The sequence below is a fragment of the Crocodylus porosus genome, unplaced genomic scaffold (genome assembly GCF_001723895.1).
Source record: "Crocodylus porosus isolate Cpor-Errol unplaced genomic scaffold, CroPor_comp1, whole genome shotgun sequence".
NCBI classification, from domain to species: domain Eukaryota; kingdom Metazoa; phylum Chordata; order Crocodylia; family Crocodylidae; genus Crocodylus; species Crocodylus porosus.
In genome coordinates, this window is record NW_017728912.1 from 9,364,888 (window position 1) to 9,383,797 (window position 18,910).

Consider the following 18,910-nt stretch of genomic DNA (forward strand, 5'->3'; position numbering starts at 1 on the left):
AAACTTGCAGTTATAGTCTGCCCTGAGTTAGATTTACAGCATACATGACCACATATGGTCCCTGTGCTGATATGACTTATTCTAGATGTGTTAGTATACATGAGCATCAGTACTTAGTTTATATACGTTTGACTATCTGAGGAATGTAAATGCCAGCCAAGTTTGTTTTTCTTTTCTTTTTGAAGGATGGAAAATTGAGTTTTTATTTGAACTTTAAAAGAAAATCTTAAACTTTTTAACACATGTATTAGTTGGCACTTTCATTAGCAAATAACCTAGATTTTAAAGTATAGGTGGAAAAATATATTAAGAAATTGTTTTCTCTATCATATTTGCATTTAAGGATAGTTTCTGAACCCCAAAAGAGAACTATTTTGTTTCAGGCTTATGATGGATAGAGTTACATTCAGTATAATTATTGACCCTGACTCACCACTGCTTTGGAACTGCAAAAGTATAATATGGGAGTATCACAGTACTGACTCAGGCCCAGTATATCGTGACCTCTGAATAAAGCAAAAGCTCTGACGTGACTATTTTAATATCTATTCCCTGTCTAGTGGGAAAAGAAAACCACAGGTTTACAATTAAGGTTTTCTTGGATATCAGGAGATCTCACTCATACGCAGACAGTAATCTTGGAAGAATTCTAGGAGAATAACCACAACAGAGGAATTTGATTTTTTTTTTTTTTTCTATACAGAAGTGTGAATCTGAATTGCTTGATAGCATGATATTTAAAGAAAGTCTGAACAGTCCTAACCATTGCTTATGGCTACTTTCTGCAGACATATCAAAGGAAAACTAATGAGACATAAATTAAAAGATTTACTCAGTATGTCTCTCTAAGGGAATGTTATTATGAATTAATGTGATTGAGACTGTAATATCAACAGTTGAGTTGAAATTTTATCATAATAGTCTCCAAAATTGAAACCTTTTCCTTAATATACCTTCCTATATTACCTAACATACACCCTACTTAAATAGTGTTATTTCTGTTTATCATATATCCATTTTGTATTAGTGTTCAAATTCTTCAGACCAAATTGTATTAGGCATTGCACAAAGAACTAGGAAGTTCCTGCTCTATGAAGTTTGCTATCTAGGTAGAGACATGAGAGAGAAGACATTATGCAAGTTTACAAGGTAGTGTAAACTTTACTAGGTATTTAGTTTTGCCTTGGGTTTTCTGGGGGTGCAAGCATATTGCTTCCTGTTCTTCCCACCAAACAGTAGCCTTTGCCAGATAGCTGAAATGAAAGGTTTAGCTAGACTGGTGGTCTTGATACCAGAAGACTTCTCAGCTTTACCATTTCCTGTTGTTATTGTCTAGCTTTGCACCTCTTCTCTTACTGGCTCATAACTTTTCAGGTCTAACACTGTACCACATGACTGGAGGAGGTGAGGGGTTATTCTTGGGAGCCATGTGGCTTATTGTAGCTTAGTCTTGCATAGTTAAGTGAGAGGAGTGGCTCTGAGCCTTACGCCTTACCTCTTGTCCCTCTGTAGCTTGTCTTCTGCTTACCTCTTTTACTCCCAAAATCCTGAGGGGTGGGATATATTGGATTTTATGCTCCATGTAGCTGGAATACAAAGGGGATAATAACAGAATAGTCAATGTAACATGCATGAAAATTTGATAATGTGTCTTCTAACAGGAAGATTCATTTGAAAACAAGAAAGGAGCTTTTCTTTTTTCTTAAATGGGATAAATATAAAAGATACCATGTAGCTTATTGCAAAAAAACACAAGTTCAGCTGTTTCATTTAGAGCATAGCTATGACAGTTGACATGTTTAATACAAAAGTTTTCTTCATATAGAAGATATTCATGTGATCGTTTGTATTAACACCATCATTAAACTGCAAAGCCTCAGGGTCACTAGCAATTAGTGTTAATTGACTACCAATTCTAATTAAGTTAATGATTTAGGATTTTATTTCACATGGAAATAGTACATTAGATTATTTTGCCAAGAGCATGGCAAAATAATTCCAGCATGTCCATCTTCTGTAAATCTTTAAGTCATTAACATCAAAGGATAAACAGAAATATGCTTGCTGTTACCGTAAAGCAAAAATGGTTTGCTAACTCTAGGAGGAGACTGTACTGTCTGCCCATAGCATGTAATTGAAAAGTTAATGAAAAGTTCAGATAATATTTCTGGGATTAATGCTGTATCTTAGAGTTCAGCCCTTATTGAATGTCAGGTAAATGTGACATTTGTCCTGCATTACAGCTACATAAGATAATTTAAATTAAGAATATTGAATAGTTTGAATACTTTCATATAGTCTAAGCTGCTTTTCCATCCCTGTTGTCATGGGTGGAACATTGTGTTCAGTTATATTCTGTTTAGAACTCAGCACAAATACTTCTCAAATAGAGAAATAGTTACTTAGACATTTTTAGATTTAAGTATCTAAATTCAATATATCAACTAGCCATTGAGGAACCATATAATGCTAAATTGATAAATTGATATCTCTTTCTTGCTGGTTAGCAGTTAGAATTAAATGTTGCTCGCATGTCTGGGGACTAATTAGGTGCAACAGAAAACAAAAGTCACAAAAGTTTTTAATCAGTAAAGCAAAATGGGACTGAAGTTTGATATCAGTAATGTTCATGAGATAATTTGTTCACAACAAATTGCTAAGTAAATACAGCCCCTTTTGTGCCTGCTAATTATTTACAAACTTCTCCTGAATTATTTAAAAATTATTCCAAACATTACCCAAATATTTTATGCAAACAATTGTCATCATCTGGACTGTTGGAGAATCATTGCTTTACACCAGAGGCCAGCACCCTTTTACAAATGACAGGCTGAATTGATGCAGCTTGCTCGAGAGTCGGCCACTGTGTGACCCATCTGCTGGTGCCACATGCTGCCAATCTCTATCCCTATGGCTGTATACCACTGATCACCTCCATTGCCAACTATTGCCAGACTCAATCAACTCTTCACAGGCCAGATCACATTGTTTTTCAGGTCCTATCTGGTCTGCATGCTGCAGATTGCTGACTTGTCTTAGACTGTTGGCTATATGTCATTTGTATAGTGATACTGTACTCCTAAATCATAGAATCATAGAAAATTAGGGTTGGAAGGGACCTATGGGGGTCATCTAGGCCAACCCCCTGCTCAAAGCAGGACCATTCCCAAATAGATCATCCCAGCCAATGCTTTGTCAAGACAGGCCTTAAAAACCTCCAAGGATAGAGATTGTATCACATGATACAAGATGCAGGCATCTGATTGCCAACGTATCAATGCAAAGAGGAATCATGTGTGAGAGTAGTCCTGTTTTCCTTAAATATTCCTAATTACAAATAAATTTAGAAGTATTTGAGGTAAGATTGCTATGCTGATCTAACAAAGAAAGGCCAAAAGGATTTTTTCATGAATGCACTCTGTGTGCTTAAGTTGAAGAGAAGCAGCCAAAATTCTTTTCACCCTCCCCCTACCTATAGGCAGATGAGTAATTCCATTTTAAATGCAAAGTAGAGAAAATCAGTATAATTTGGTGTTCCTTGTGTATAGCTTTGATGGCTGCTCCAGAAATTAAAATACCATATCTCATAATTGAATTTGCATGCACTGTAAAAAGACACTACTTCTGTGTGGATATTAGTGTTTTCTGACACAGACCTTCTGTTCACTGTAAATTAGAGTTCATGAGCTGTAGATCTTTATAATGGCTTACCTCAAGACAGAGAGGATAGTCTTACTTTTATTTGATTTATTATGTTTTGTCAGCTGCATTTCACTTCATCACACCATAGAGGTAATTTAGCTCATTCGACTGAATATCATTATAAAGACAGATTACCTCAGAGCAACATCATTACAGTTTAAACAATCAGTTATAATTATGTCTATTAATGATGATCAGGTTTTGTTTTTAAAAGAATTGTGTTCTAAAAGGAATATACCCTGTGATTTCCAGTAGCTTGCCTGCCCTTCCTATGAACCTTTCATTTCCTGTTTTCTGAGCCTCATTATGTTGAAGAAATGTAGATTTGCTAAACTGTCTCAAATTCAAAATTAAAGTAATAAAGGAATCAGATTAAAAGATGGACGTATAGAGCCATGAAAAGTATGTATACCTCCGAAATTAGCCAATATCTGACTCCAGAGCTTTCAGTATGTATCCTAGTTATATTTTTATTGCAAATAGTTTTCTGTATAGCAATTTGAAATATGATCTCGATGCCTGTGACCTTTGATCCTGACTGTATTAGCTTCACCTGACCTTTGTATATTAGTTACTGCTATTCCTAATTAATCACCATCTTTCTAGGAGTTTCTGTCAAGAAACTTTCCATGCTCAAATTGAGGGTTCTGTGAGCCTGACACCTGTATCATCCACTGACCAGTGGCATTGGAGATGGCTTCCCAGTTAAAGTTGTGCTGTAACCTGAGCAAAAAAGGAGGACTATATCTTTCATATTTGCACAATTTACAATGTTCCTTTTTCATGTAGTTGGTAGTCTCAGTGTCTTGAGGTACCTGCACTATATAACCCAGTAATATAAACACCACAGTAATATAAACACCACTTCAAACTTCCAGCATGTACACTTCAGTCTCTGAAATTTTGCAAGTAAATGCATAAAAGTTGCTTTCTTTGTTCATCATTGCCAAGAAAATCCCAAAATTAAGCTCAGATGTTTGACTGTTTTCTTTTGCTTATACTACAAAGAACGACATAGAAATCTCCTGTTTTCTGATAACTTGGTCGTCAGTTCTTTCCCTGTTTATTCCCTCCCCCAGCCTTATCAGTAACAAAGGGTCACAGAAGGGATGGAGAGTGGAGACGAGGGGGCAGTTGAAACTAGGTTTGTCAGTGAGCTGGAGCCAGAAGAATAAGGACTCACCCTGATAAACTTCCTGTGGTGCATCAGCAGGCAGACCGCAGGAAGTCAGTGATGGACTAGGATTTAGCTGCTGATCTTAGCTGTTTGAAAGACAAGCGCTGGATGTTAGAAGCCATAGGTGGTGAGAGAAAGCATAAAAATTAGCACCAAGTTCTGGGTAATAGAACCAGAGCATGCAGTTTGAAATTAGAGTTGTGTACTACACCTCTGTTCCTAACTCCTTATGCCAGATCCCTAACTCCAGCATCCATCCTAACTCCATTAAGATGATCAGAAATAAATTGTCCCTTTTCCCTTTTTTATAATAATTTATTTTAATATTTAAATAGGGCTGCCCATTGTTTAACCATGATGATTTGAGCTTCTGGGCAGTCAAGAAGAATCTGAGGGCTTGAAAAGGGGAATAAACATGGAGTGTTGGATAACTTATCTGTATATAGCTTTGCTTCTTCGAGTTTGTTTTGGTATAATATAGGTTGTAGTAATCAGAATTATAAGTTAATAAACACTGTGCTTATGGGAAAAAGTATAAATATGCTAACCTGACATGTAGTCATCTAATGCCTTACAGCCATGCTCCCTATGACTTGCATCACCTCTTGGTTTTGAAAAACCATTGGTTCTTCTCCTGCATATTTTGATTTGATAACCTAAAGCACTTAACTTGCATAATTGAAATTATTCTCTATTATCCTCTATCAAATAAAAAAATAATCCCCAGCTATTACAGATAACAGATTCTAGTCTAATTTAGTAATCTATCAAAAGGTGAATTCTAAGGACTCAAACATTTGTAAAGGTAATATTTGGGCAATGTGTATAATACCAGGTCATAATTCACCTAAGTAAAATAATGTTCTCAGTCACCAGAACTATTTGGGTCTCATGCTACTGGTTTTCAAGCAGTGAAATTTTGCGAGATGTGGCTTCAGAAATATCTAAAACCAAACAGGTCTACGAGTATATATGTCTTCTCATTAAAGTTATTGGAAGCATCTCTAAGCAAGGCAATGGAACTTTGCACTTAAATCCAGATGGAATTATTGTGCAGTTTCTCACAAGTAATCCTGTTGAAGTGAATGAATTTACTCAGATATTTAACTGCTCACCACTACTATAAGGCAAAGGCTCACAGCGTAGTCGTTCCACCCCCATCCCATGCACATTTGTTGTTTTCCATGAACAGTTCTGTTTTAAACTCATCAGATAAAACAGCTGAGTCTTTGAGTATAAGTGCATTATCAGCTTTCACTGCTGAATTTTATCCCAGGCAGAATAGGCAAATTATAAACTTCTCCCCGCAAACTCAGATTTGGATAGCAGAATTGAAATGTTTAGTCACTTTACTGCAGCCGTAATTCATATAAGAGTTACCCATCAGTTTAAAGCTTAAATCAGGAAATTCTATGCTTATACAGCTGTTTGCAGATGTTATTAACATTCAAAGCTCTAGCTTTAGCTCTAGCTCTAGCTGTAGCCCAGTAAAGAGTCGATAGGGAAAGCATGCTATATGTTTGACAGTACTTCTATTTAGATCAGTGTTTCTCAACCTTTTTAGTCTCAAAATACCCCCTTCATTTTTGATGGTTTTTGAATTACAGAAAAATAACAGCAGTTATCCTGTTGCAAGAACTCAGAAAAAACCACTGCAGGTCAGAATGTTTTTAATATTCTGGAACCCTGTTTGAAATCTCTGGGTTTATCTTTTGAATCCTGTTTGCATACCTATACTTGGCATCACATTGCAACCTTGAAAAGATCTCAAGGCCATGGCACCCTGGTTGAGAAACACTGATAAAGGCCAGGTATAGATATTACACTTTTGCTGGTGTAAGTGATTGAAACCTGCCTATACCCATAACAGAACATAAATTCATCACACAAAACTGGTCTGTCCCCTAACAGAACAGAAGTTTGGCATAGATAGATTAGTTTTAAAATGGTGGAACCCAGTCTAAGATTTGCACCACCCCCCTCCAGCGGGCGAACATGTGTTCTGTTCTGTTCACTGCTGATCTAAATTACGCCACTTACAGAAAACTGGGTAACGTTGCTTGATTCAGCCTCTTATAACCCTGCTTATTTCGCAACTATCATTCACTGAAGGTCATTCCACTATTCACCCCCTGTGGATATGCTGGGTAGGAGTACAGCTCTGCACCAGAGTGGAGCAGGTGGAAGAAAATGTTAGAATGTGGAAGAGTGTGAAGGTGGATGAAGGCTGCAGAAGAATGAGATCTCCAGCTGTATTGGTGTCCTTGCCATTGGATCAAGTTCCTATTCTGTCAAGAACAGTGTGGAAGATGATGTGCAGCAGCCTTTCCATGATAAAAGAAATTGCAGACAGGTATCTTCCATGAAAACAGCTTTAGCATACTTTTCAAGCCCTTCAGTGATCAGCTTGTAATGGCAGGAGCAAGGTTGTCAGGCCTGGAAGCTCCTAGTCATGAAGTGGCATGAAGGCAGCAGCTGCAAGACAGTCATCTAGCACTTGGGTTAGCAGAAATGCAATTTGGCAGCTGTATAAGTTGACTGAGCAGCTTTTGACTCTGTCAACTGAGAAGTGCTATGGAGGATCTTTCTGAGGTATGCACACCCAGTGAAATTTGTTAACCTTCATTGCCTGCTCTATGATGGTATGCAAAAGGTGGTTCTTTATAATGGATCCATCACAGATCCCTCTGAGGTTAAGACTGAAGTTAAACAAGGCCATATCATTACTCTTCCACTCTTCGTGATATTCCTTACTGCAATGCTATATCTGACCACCAACAAGTTTCCAGTTGGAGTGCACCTAAACTACTGAATGGATGGTAAGCTGTTTAACATAAGCCAGCTCCAAGCCAAAACTAAGACTATCCTGACCTCAACCATTGAGCTCCAGTATACTGATCATGCTGTAGTGTCTGCTCACTTGGAAGCAGACCTTCAGACAATAATCAGTGTCTTTACTGAGGCATAAAAGACAATGGAACTCACACTTGACTTTCAAAAGATTAAGGTCCTCCATCAGCAAGGTCTTAATGAACAGTCTCCAGCTCTAGGAATTCACATTTGCAGTGAGACACTGCAGAATGTTGAGTATTTTCTGTACCTCAGAAGTCACCTCTTCCAGAAGGCTGACATTGATAAAGAAATCCAGCATTGCCTCAAATATGTAAGTGTAGTCTTCAGACACTTGAGGAAACAGATGTTCAAAGATCACAACATCAGATTTGAAACCAAGCTCATGGTTTATTAAGTAGTCATGATCCCTACCTCACTGTACAGAGCTCAGACAGGGACAATGTACAGGAGACACCTCAAGTTGCTGAAGAAATACCATCAACATTGCCTGCAAAAGGTCCTTCAAATCCAGTGGGAAGATGACACTAAGATTTGTGTATCTTGCTTGCAAGCAAACACCGTGAGTACTGAGGTGTTGATCATTTGCCATCAGCTTTGGTGGGCAGGCCACATCATCCAGATGTCTGACTCAAGACTCCTGAAGCAAATTGAATTATTTCAGCTCAAGCAAGGCATGTGCTTTAGAGGAGGGCAAAGAAAGCACTTCAAGGACATCCTAAGGCCAACTTGAAAAAATGCAACATCAACTCATGGAAGGCTATCACCCAGGACCACCCCAAATGGAAGAAGAGTTTGCCACAAGGATCTCAGTACTTTGAAACATCACAACAATAGCAGGAAATGGAAAAATGGGAGTGGCAGAAATAGTATGTCACAGATGAAATCAGAAATCCAGAGCCATCCTCTCTGCAAGGAAACATATCCCCAAGTTGCAGTAGAGTCTGTTAATCCCAGATTGGCCTTGACTACCATCTTTGGACCCACAGATAAGACAATCATGGAAGACAATCATCCCTGACTACAAGGGATTGTCAACTGATGACTTAGTTTTGGAAAAGGGATATGCTAAAGTTTCAATAGCTCATGAAATATTAGAAGTAGAAACTTATCCTGGAAGGCAGGGAATCCCCTTTCCTGATGACAATATAATCCTTTTCTTCCTGGATTTTGTTGTGGCATCTTGAGTTATTTCTGGTTTCTATTTGGATTCAAAATACTAATGGAGTTTGGCTTTAGATCTGAAGAACTATTAGGTGATAGCATGCTGGTCTATAATATAAACTTGCTACCTAATGAAGAAGGCTTTAACTGTGTGTGAAGGGAGGAAGTGACAAATGTCCACAGTAGTTTGCTGTTATTTTGGTTGGACATTTCAGGAGTGTCTGTCTTAGCTCCAATAGTAGTCAGTATTTTCATAAACTACTTGGATGAGGGAATAGAGGGCATGATTTAAATTTATGGATGAGACCAAGCCCTGAGAGATTGCAAGCATTTCAGAAGAAAGAATTAGTATAAAAGCTTAATAAATTGGGGAAACAGTCTGAAATAAAAAAGATGAACTTCAGCAAGGACAGTTGTAAAATATTACACTTAGGAAGGAAAAACTAAATGCACTAATATAAAATAGGGATACTTGGCTATGCAGCAGTATTGCAGAAAAGGATCTGGAGCTATCATAGGCCACACACTAAGTATGTGTCAACAATGTGATGCCACTGTAAAAAAAGGTAAATATGAATCTGAGATGTATTAACAAGACCTTCTTGTGTATGATTAGAAGAGAATAATTACCTCCCTTCTCAGTAGTGGAAAATCATCAGCTGTAGTGCTGCATTCAGTTTTAGGCAGCACACTTAAAGAAAGACATAGACAAATTGGAGAGAGTCCAGAGGAGAAAAACAAAAATGATAAGAGGTTTATAAAACATGACCAATGAAGAAAAGTTGAAGAAGTTGGGTTTGTTTAGTCTAGAAAACATCAGACTGAAGAGAACACTGATAAAAGTCTTCGAATGTATATAAAAGTTTGTTAGAAAGAGGACAGTGATCATTTTTTTTCTCCATATCCACCAAAATAGGCTAAGGAGTAATTAACTTAATTTGCAGCCAAGAAGATTTAGTTTAGATATTAAGAAAATATTTAAGGATAGCTAAGCACTGGATTATGCCACCTAGGGAGGCTCTGAAATATCTATAACTGAAAGGGGGAGGGTTGTATTAAACACATTAGATAAACAGGTACTAGGGTGATCTGGAAATTTCATAGTTTTCATAGACATTAGGGCTGGAAGGGACCTCGGAAGATCATCGAGTCCAGCCCCCTGCCCAAAGAGCAGGAAGTCAGCTGGGGTCATAGGATCAAATGCTTGATTCTGCCTTAATACATGGGAATGTGCTAATAACTTCATGAGGCCCTTTTTAGCCATACATTTCTGGGTCTTTTGTGACATCAATAAAGGGCTATTTCCACTCTTCCTGAAGTCAATAAAACAATTTCTGGTGACTTGTTATGTGCAGCTTTATAGGCACATATAACTATATCTGTATATGGGTAGATAAGTTGGTATATAATTTTTAAATGTTTAAGAATCTTCTGTGGATGACTTCTACCAAATAATTTTGAAAGTCCTTATCTGGAATTTCTGTAGAGTTCAAGTTAAATAGCATTCCTGTATTCCATTGTCTCCTGATGATTTTTATCCGTAAGAGTCTTGCCTGCTGGATGAGTTTGTTACTCTGGTTTAAAGAGGATAAGTGATCCTGCTGATTTAGAAGCAGCTTTGTTAAATCATCACAAGATTTCAAACATAAATAAGAATATTCTTCACGAGTCTTTAGCACTTCAGTGAACAGCCAAAAATGCCTTGGATTTCCTCTCTATTCTAAGGAAATGTTAGTTTAAAGAGCCCCCTGACTAGCTTAATCAGGGAGTGCATCTTCTATGTTAAAACAGCTAGTGTGAATACGACTAAGCTTTTATTGGTATTAGCAGTTGTTCAAACAGTTATTAAAAGAGAAAGAAGATGCTAAAACTGTTTAAAATATGCAGTGTAAAAGTAAATATCCAGGTTCTTCAGCTAATTCAACGCATAGGTCAACAGAAATGAGGATGGGGAAAAAAGGAAAAGAAGAAATTTACAAAACAAAATCAAGTGGAGGGACTGGAACTGCTTTTAATATCTATAGTGAAGTTAGGAATTCATTTTAAATCACAAGCATTCTCCATTACTTTGGTGTACTGCTGCCCACTGATCAAGTTGATGTAGACAGGAGAGATGACTGATCCCTCAAAGCCCTCATCAAAAGCTGCTAAAACAGGTAGTCTCCACTTGCAAAGTTTCTGTGATGCTAGCCAAGTTAATGTGGTATATCCTTGATTTTTTTTTAAAGACTTAATAAAGACACATTATCTTGAGAAATATAGGAGGCTGGTTAAGTAATAAAGTACTGTGTACTGGTGCATTTGTGACATAGGACAGAAGTGCTTTTCAGTTAACTAGGGCTGTGGGTTAACTGGACTTAAGATGTACAAGATACTTCTGTTTTCTAGTACAAGCAATATCCAGTATATTTATTGTGATACAATTATAATAATTTATGATTAGTGGAATAAATATTAGCACACCACTGGCTAGTTATTGAAAAGTATGTTTGTAAGCAAAGACAGTACGGAGATTTGAAGGTGGGTAATTAGTTTAGTAGTTTTTTAAATGTAGCAAAGGGCAAAAAAGAAAGATGAATTTTGAAACAAAATGGGCAGAACTTTACTGGCAGACTAGAGGCAGACATCAACAGCTGTATGTGATATTAGGAACAAGAGGTGAGGAACAAGATATGCCTGAGCTATGAAGGGGCTTGAAAGTGAAGACAAGTAGTTTTTGCTTTTTTCCCATCTGGACAGAATTTTAGTTTATGTATGTACTTGTGGTCGTCCATATAATTTCTTTTGTTGCTGCTGCTTCAAATATGAACAGATCCCCATTGGTATTATTCAGCATCTGTTAAAATATTCAGTTTTATGCTAGGCTCCTTTCCTTGTTGAAATGAATTGTGTGACTCAGTTTATTCTCTAATGAATAATATTTACCATATGTGACAGTGTCTACTTAGACAAAGCTGGACCAAGGTAAGATGCTTTAACTCCAGAGAGTGATGGCCCCTCCAAGTCAGAAAGGAGATTGTAATTGATGAAGAAAAGCACAAAAAATTGTCTAATATACAATACCTGCCTGTGTTAATCCTGCTATGTTCGTACGAATTCAGGTTAGGGTTTCCATTGATTTTTGCTTCTTGTCACCCTAATGAGTTCATTTCACTCAAAATATACTAGGGGTAACCGCACTTCACAGCCAAATAGCACCTTCCATCTAATGATGTCAGTGCACCTGAAAAATAGTAGTTAAGTCTCCTAACACCCATGTAAGATAAGTATCCATAAGTAAGTTTCTAAACCACATGTGAACTATATATTAGGATTCCCTTGTAATCTGGTTGTCTAAATGTAAGACCTATTTGGAAAACGACATGAATACTCTAACCTGAAGACTTACTCTGTTGCTTGATTGTAGGAAAAACATGCGACTCTGCTGTCAATTACTGTGAATGCAACCCATGTTTCAATGGAGGCTCCTGCCAAAGTGGAGTGGAAGGATACTATTGTCACTGTCCATTTGGTAAGCATATCTTTTGGTTTCTTACACTAATGATTTTGTTAGCTGAGCTTCATTACGTTTATATAAATAAAAGCTCTGTGAATCTCTGTTTACCCATTTCTTTAGCTCAGTTTAGCATATCATGAGAAATGAATGCCTACTACCTCCTGCTCTAGGAAGCAGAGGTTTAAACCCATGATTTTTACATGCCAGAAGAGTGCTGTAACCACTGAGAGATGAGTAATCCTCTCTTTTTCTGAATCATTTAAATCTATTATAGCTGAACAGGAGAAGTTGAGAAAAACCTACCCCAGAAATCTCTACTGGCCACTAGTTAAGATACTGGCTAGGAACTGGGACATTCTGGTTCAAATCCCTACCATAGTTAAGGCAGAGAGATGATTTAAATCTAGGTCTGCCATGTCCCACATGACTGCTTCAACCACCTGTTCAGGACATAGAAGTTCTGACATTTTGCTTTTATTTTTATTTAATTTATTTTGCTTGGCTGAAAGTATTCATTGCAATAAGCAGAAATTAGTAAATAATTTTGAGCCTACCAAAACTTCAATTTGGGGTAAATATTCCCCAAATAAATGTTCAGCAAAGAAAATACCTCCAGGTTTTTAATTGTCCCTTGGATTTATCAAATGGCCTGTGGAGTGAGCATGGAGCCTTTCACTTTGAATATCCTGATTAAGGACCTGTCACAATCAAGCCTCCCTTCTTGTGCCACCTTTGGTCACACCTGACTCCATATTTAAACTGGAGCAACAGAGGATGTCTTTACGTATGCTCTAGAGGTGTGGAGGGTCCCTTTATTTAGAGTGGCTCAAGAGCCATTCGAATTAAAGCACCCACCGTGTCTCATGTATGCAGCATCCTGCACTTCAAAATGGCAGTAGGTTGCTTTAACTAAAGCTTGTTCACCACCATTTTGAATACACAAGATGCTGAAGCTACTGGAGCATGAGTCTGCTCTGACACACTGTAATTACAGAGCATTGGAGCAGGTGCCCCACACATCTACAGGCACCCAGAGTGCTCTGTCAAGTCTCTAAGAAAATAAGCCTTCTCACCTATTCATGCTTTACATGTGTGAGCTCTATAAATGAGATGGTGAGCATAACTAAAGGCAGGATGACTGGAACAGCAGCTCCAGGTGCTAACTTGGGAGTAGGGGTATGTGTGCAAAAATAAGAGCTGCTATTAGCAGCTGCTACTGCCCTGTAAGCCACCATTGCCTAGGGTGCAGAGTGGCATGTTATACCTCTGGTGAAGATCCCCAAATGGTATCCCAGCCCACTACTGAGCATGCCGGAAACCCAGGACGTGGGTGTAATATCAGAGGTTCTGCTCTCAGCCTCATTTATGGCCCTTCAAAAAAAGGAGACAAGGAATGAAAAAACTTAATTATCACTTCTGTCAATTAGCAATATAATTTGAAATACGTAATATGGCACTTATTTTTATGACTGTTACACCTTATTAAATGCATGGGAGAAAACATGGCCAGCTCCAAAACAATTTACAGTAGACCCAGGATTCTTCGCCACATTATGTCCCCCTTGTGAAGATGAGGGGTACAGAAACAGCTGTGAAAGCCACTGAGATACTTCAGCTGTTTGCAGTGGCTTTTATTTCAAATGGTTCCACTTCTCCAATTAGCTATGCGGAACTACTGATGAATTCCAGCCAATTAGAGAGGCAGAGCCTTTTGAAGGAAAAGCCTTGGTAATCAGCAATCTACTGCAGTGCCATAGCAATGAACAGGGCAAAGCCCACAGCCGCAAGCTGCCCTTGCCCTATGCACAGATCCGAGGGGTATACACCCCCTACCATGCTTGCTCTTGCAGTGCATGCAGTGGTGGAAGCCACCCTTCCCCTGTCCCTGTGCCCCCGCAAGTGAGCCGCGGCTCTGTCCCATGTCCCACCCAGGCTGAGCAGTGCTTGTTGGTGCCCTTTCACTTCGGCACCTGGGGCAGTCACCCCACTCACCCCATCCCAACCCCCCACACACACCTTGCTACAGCACTGGTCCACTGCAAATTAAGTAGGTTGCTGAACCATCCAAGTAAGAAAAATCTGAGTTCCACTGTATTAACCACTTCAATATTAGTCACTTCTGTTTATATTCTGCTTATAAAACTTTTTGTTCTAAAACCAAAATTCAGAGAATAAAGCCAGAGAAGCCCTACCACTATATTTGAGTAATTCCTAGAACAGGGCTGGAGGGCCACTTAAGAAGTTTCTATGAGGTGTTGCTGGCTGGGAAAAAGTGAGAGTGGGTGGCCCAGCCAGTGACGGTGGTGGGTGGAAAGGGCAATTGATCCTATCTAGCCCTGGCCCATCCACACTGCACTCATTGGTTCTGCTGGCAGGGACATGCAAGGAGCAAATTGTGGTTCTGCCCTGGGCCTAAGCCCTCTGCTGTCACTGCCCCATGATCAGGGTGAACAGGGTACAGGGTGAACAGCCATGACGTGCCTGGGCAGTGCCTTGAATTTCTCTGCACTATTTACCAGAGTTCACTAATATTTATAGGGGAAAAAATTTGAGTTAGTAGTGCAGTAACAATAAAAGTCACGTCAAAAACTAAACTGAAAAAGAATGAACAGAAACAAAATACAAACACACAGTTTGAGAGGAGGGAAGGAGATGAACCAAGTTTTATCAACTGTCTGGCTATAAATCAGTCTCAGAAAGGTTATAAAAGCAGAATGGGAAGCAGAATGGGAAACTCATAGCCATGTATTAAAAAAAAGTTCTGTTAACCAATTTATCTCCACATCTGCAGTAATATAAACATTATATTCATTAATACCCACATTAGACGAGATGTGAACACAGGTTTTTCAAGCAGTGTAACATAACCTTAATATCTCAAATATACTTTTTTATTCCGTGAAAATGTCTCTATCTTAATCTACAGTTTTAGAATATACATACTTCAGTAAATAAAAGTGTGGACAAGACTTTTTATCCAAGATAAATAACTAATGCCTTTAAAAATAATAATCATAAACATATTTCAAAGCACAGAACCACCTGATTTGTTACTGGAAATGGTATGAACTTTGATCCAATGTTGTAATAACTTGTTAACATATAACCTCTTTTATAGGTGTCTTTGGAAATCATTGTGAATTGAATAGTTATGGATTTGAAGAGTTGTCCTATATGGAATTTCCCAGTATGGATCCAAACAACAATTATATTTATATTAAGTTTGCCACTATCAAAAGTAATGCCCTAATGTTGTATAACTATGACAATCAGACTGGAGAGCAGGCAGAATTCCTGGCCTTGGAAATAACAGAAGAAAGGCTGAGATTCTCCTACAACCTGGGCAGTGGTACATACAAACTTACCACAATGAAGAAGGTGTCTGATGGACAGTTTCACACTGTTATTGCCCGGAGAGCTGGAATGGTAAGAAATGCTGAATTGGGAATTAAGTTAAAGATCAGCAAACTCTAGTAATGTTGCTTTCCATAGAATTTTTTTTAAAGGGACAATTTTGGAAAAACACTCATTTCTATCATAGACAAGTTTGGCTGAAAGAATTATAATAGTTTGCTCAGACTAAAAGAAAGCCCCTTTAAATGTGACAAATAGGTATGAAAATAATTAACTAACAAAATTGCTATCCAGGGGACTAATTAACTAGTGTAGATAATGGGAAAGACTATTAGCAAAAGACTAAAACAGTAGTGAAATCCAAAAGATACTTCACCTTGGTATCTGTAGAGCAGCAATAGGCAGATTTCTTGGATTTTTAGAGTCCTCTGTATTTTAGGACTTTTACAAATCCAATCAAGTTTGAAGGTTTCCCCCCCTCTATTATTTAAACCCATTTATTTTTAAGGGTGTTCATGTTTGTTAAATCAGGCAAGTATTCTTTTGTCTTGTTTAAAGAGAAACCTTAGGAGGGAAGAGATCCTCCAAACTCTAGGCTGGTACAGTTGGTTGACATATATATAGCACTTCGCTCTTTTCCAGTTTTCATTCTATTTTCTCTATGGATTTTCTTTCTCTTTGCCTCATCTTCCTGTTAATTTCTTAACAGTATTTCCTAATCAGAACACACAGCCCAAACAATATGCTCTTTTTAAACTAGTTGAACATCAGGCAAAGTAAGTTTGTCATCATATTTGGTCAACCAAATACTTTCCTCTTCAAAGGGAAGCAAATATTTCAAACATTGGACAGATATTCCTTAGACCTCCACATTTTGTTTTCCATGTTAGGCTAGAAGTAGTGGAAGGACTAAAGGAATTAGATGTTCTACACCACATAGCCTTTTCTGAATCTTGAAGACTTTTCATGATTACATGCTGCAAAAATCACAGTTTACCACATAAACACTGCTCTTTGCTCAGAAAAGCCAAACGCTGATACAGCCAATCCAAAATATTTCAGTCATTGTGCCAAGTATGCTGTTATAGAGTTGCATGCATTATGGGTTCAAGAATATAAATGTCCTGAGGGTAGCTAGGGGCTACAATATCTACGCAGAGGTGTAACTAGGAATTATTGCACCCTGGGAAAGGAGCCAAGGGGCTGAGCTGTAGAGTATCTTACCTCCATCCACATGGACTGCTACTGCAGCTCCCATGGTACAGACTGCTTTTGCCATTGTGGAGGCTCCCCAGGGCCCACTATCCTGGTGCTGACTCTAAAGTAGCACCTGGAATTGATGTACTGCTCTCTCATACCTTGTTACACTGTGGTATGTGTAGGTCTTTGTTGTTGCACAGTAGTGGGGCTCTGCCTCCTGCCTCTGCTGACCAAATCATTTATATCTTTGTCTGCAAGTAGCTTGAACCTGAAACCCTTTTCATTTCAATGCAACTGTGTTGCTGAGACTATTTTTTCTGCATTCATGTGTGTTCAAGGTGGATAGTTTGTTCCAAATTTTGAAATTTTTTTGTGAGTGTTTCTGTAGATACCATCATCTTCTACATTTTCATGAAAAATATTTACAAATGTAGATAATGATTTTGTCTTAGGGCATGCTAATTTTAATATTTAATACATTAGTTCCAGTTTTCTAAGAAAGGTCTTTAACTAGACTTCTAAGGGATGCTTTAGGTATCCAAGTGTGGATTTTAGCAAGTAACCTAACCTATACAGTGCATGTCTAAATAAAGATGCATGTGTATATCTATATTTATACAGTGGTAACAAATAAGTGAGTACATGAAAGAAAATGTTTGTCATGCAAATTGAGTCCTGGATTTATAAAAGGGGCTGTAGTATACATGGCAGCACAAAAAAAGATCTTTTCCAGAAAGTTACCTTTGTGAATGCTTAAAATTAAAATCAAGTTTTATAGAAACCATCACCTCTGAAACAATGTCTTCATTAAAGCTTTCCCAAACATATCAGATGTTTACAAATACGAAATGTGAAAGAATCGCCTTTGTCTTAAGAATTTCTGTTGAAGGAAAAAATGTCTCCCACATGTCAAAAAAAGTATATAATAACCCCCTACTGGATTTCAAATCTGTCATTTCCTACAGTGCAGTGGGATATTATCGGAAACTGGTAAAATCATTAAGTTGTCAGTCTTGAGATATTGCAGAGTGACGGGACAGAAACTCTCATAACTTGAAAAGGTAACAATGCTAAAGTAACAAGCAGGAACATTTGACTAATGTTAGAAAATAAATTGTATGAACTCTGGTCCAAGCAAAATATGCTCTCAAATATACAGTCCTTCAGAGAGAGTTATAGCTCATCCTGAGTTTGTGAATGCGTAGAAATGTATATTAGGGAAATTATATTTATTAAGCTAACTAAAAACAAAAATGCTCCTTTCATTTTTGTCATTAATATTCTGAAAGAAAATATATATACATGTCACAGCATATAAACCAATCAGGGTTTTTTTGGGGGGGTTTTTTGGGGGGGGGTCGGTTGAGTGCTCTATGAACTGTTTCATTTATACTCAGCATCTAATGTACTTAGGTATTGCATACTGATGTTTCTCAAGAGAGATGGGTTGGTCAGTATGTATGAAAAGAAATGCAAGATGAATTTTCATTATAAAAATGAAACAATGAAAAAAATACACAGTATAGACATTATAGGACATGATTTAAGTTTGAAAGGCTTGAATTCATTTGGTCAATGCAACATGTCAGCACATGGTATGTATTAAGAAATAATGCGTGGTGTTTTCAACAAGAGAGTAATATTAGTGGTGAGTGAACTTAGTTGTAGGCAAAAGAAATGCCAATGTATTATAAAGTAATAGCATACCAATGGTGATTAGTCTTTGTATAACTCCTGTAGAGTTACCTAAGCATAAACATAGACCAAACTGTTGTCAAAAAGTAACACTTGATTTAAATTTTCCCTAAACCTCTGCCACACATTTTGAGGTAATCTGAGAAGCTGATATATACAGTTAGAGGATCATGTTTTATTTTTTTTTTAAATTTGACTTAAGGAATAATTAATCTTCATTTTTAAGAAATGCGTTAATCTTTTATTGTTATTATAGGAAATGGGCTTTATGC

The 18,910-nt window shown here is 37.7% G+C and overlaps 1 protein-coding gene across 1 annotated transcript in view; it reads left to right on the forward strand.

Annotated features, from left to right (window-relative positions):
• Positions 1-18,910, forward strand: part of FAT4 (FAT atypical cadherin 4) — a 236,424-nt gene that overhangs the window by 194,313 nt on the left and 23,201 nt on the right. Inside the window, exons 10-11 of the mRNA XM_019534025.1 lie at positions 12,300-12,404; positions 15,508-15,815. Coding sequence (XP_019389570.1) covers positions 12,300-12,404; positions 15,508-15,815 — 413 coding nt within the window. The remainder of the gene's footprint in view (positions 1-12,299; positions 12,405-15,507; positions 15,816-18,910) is intronic.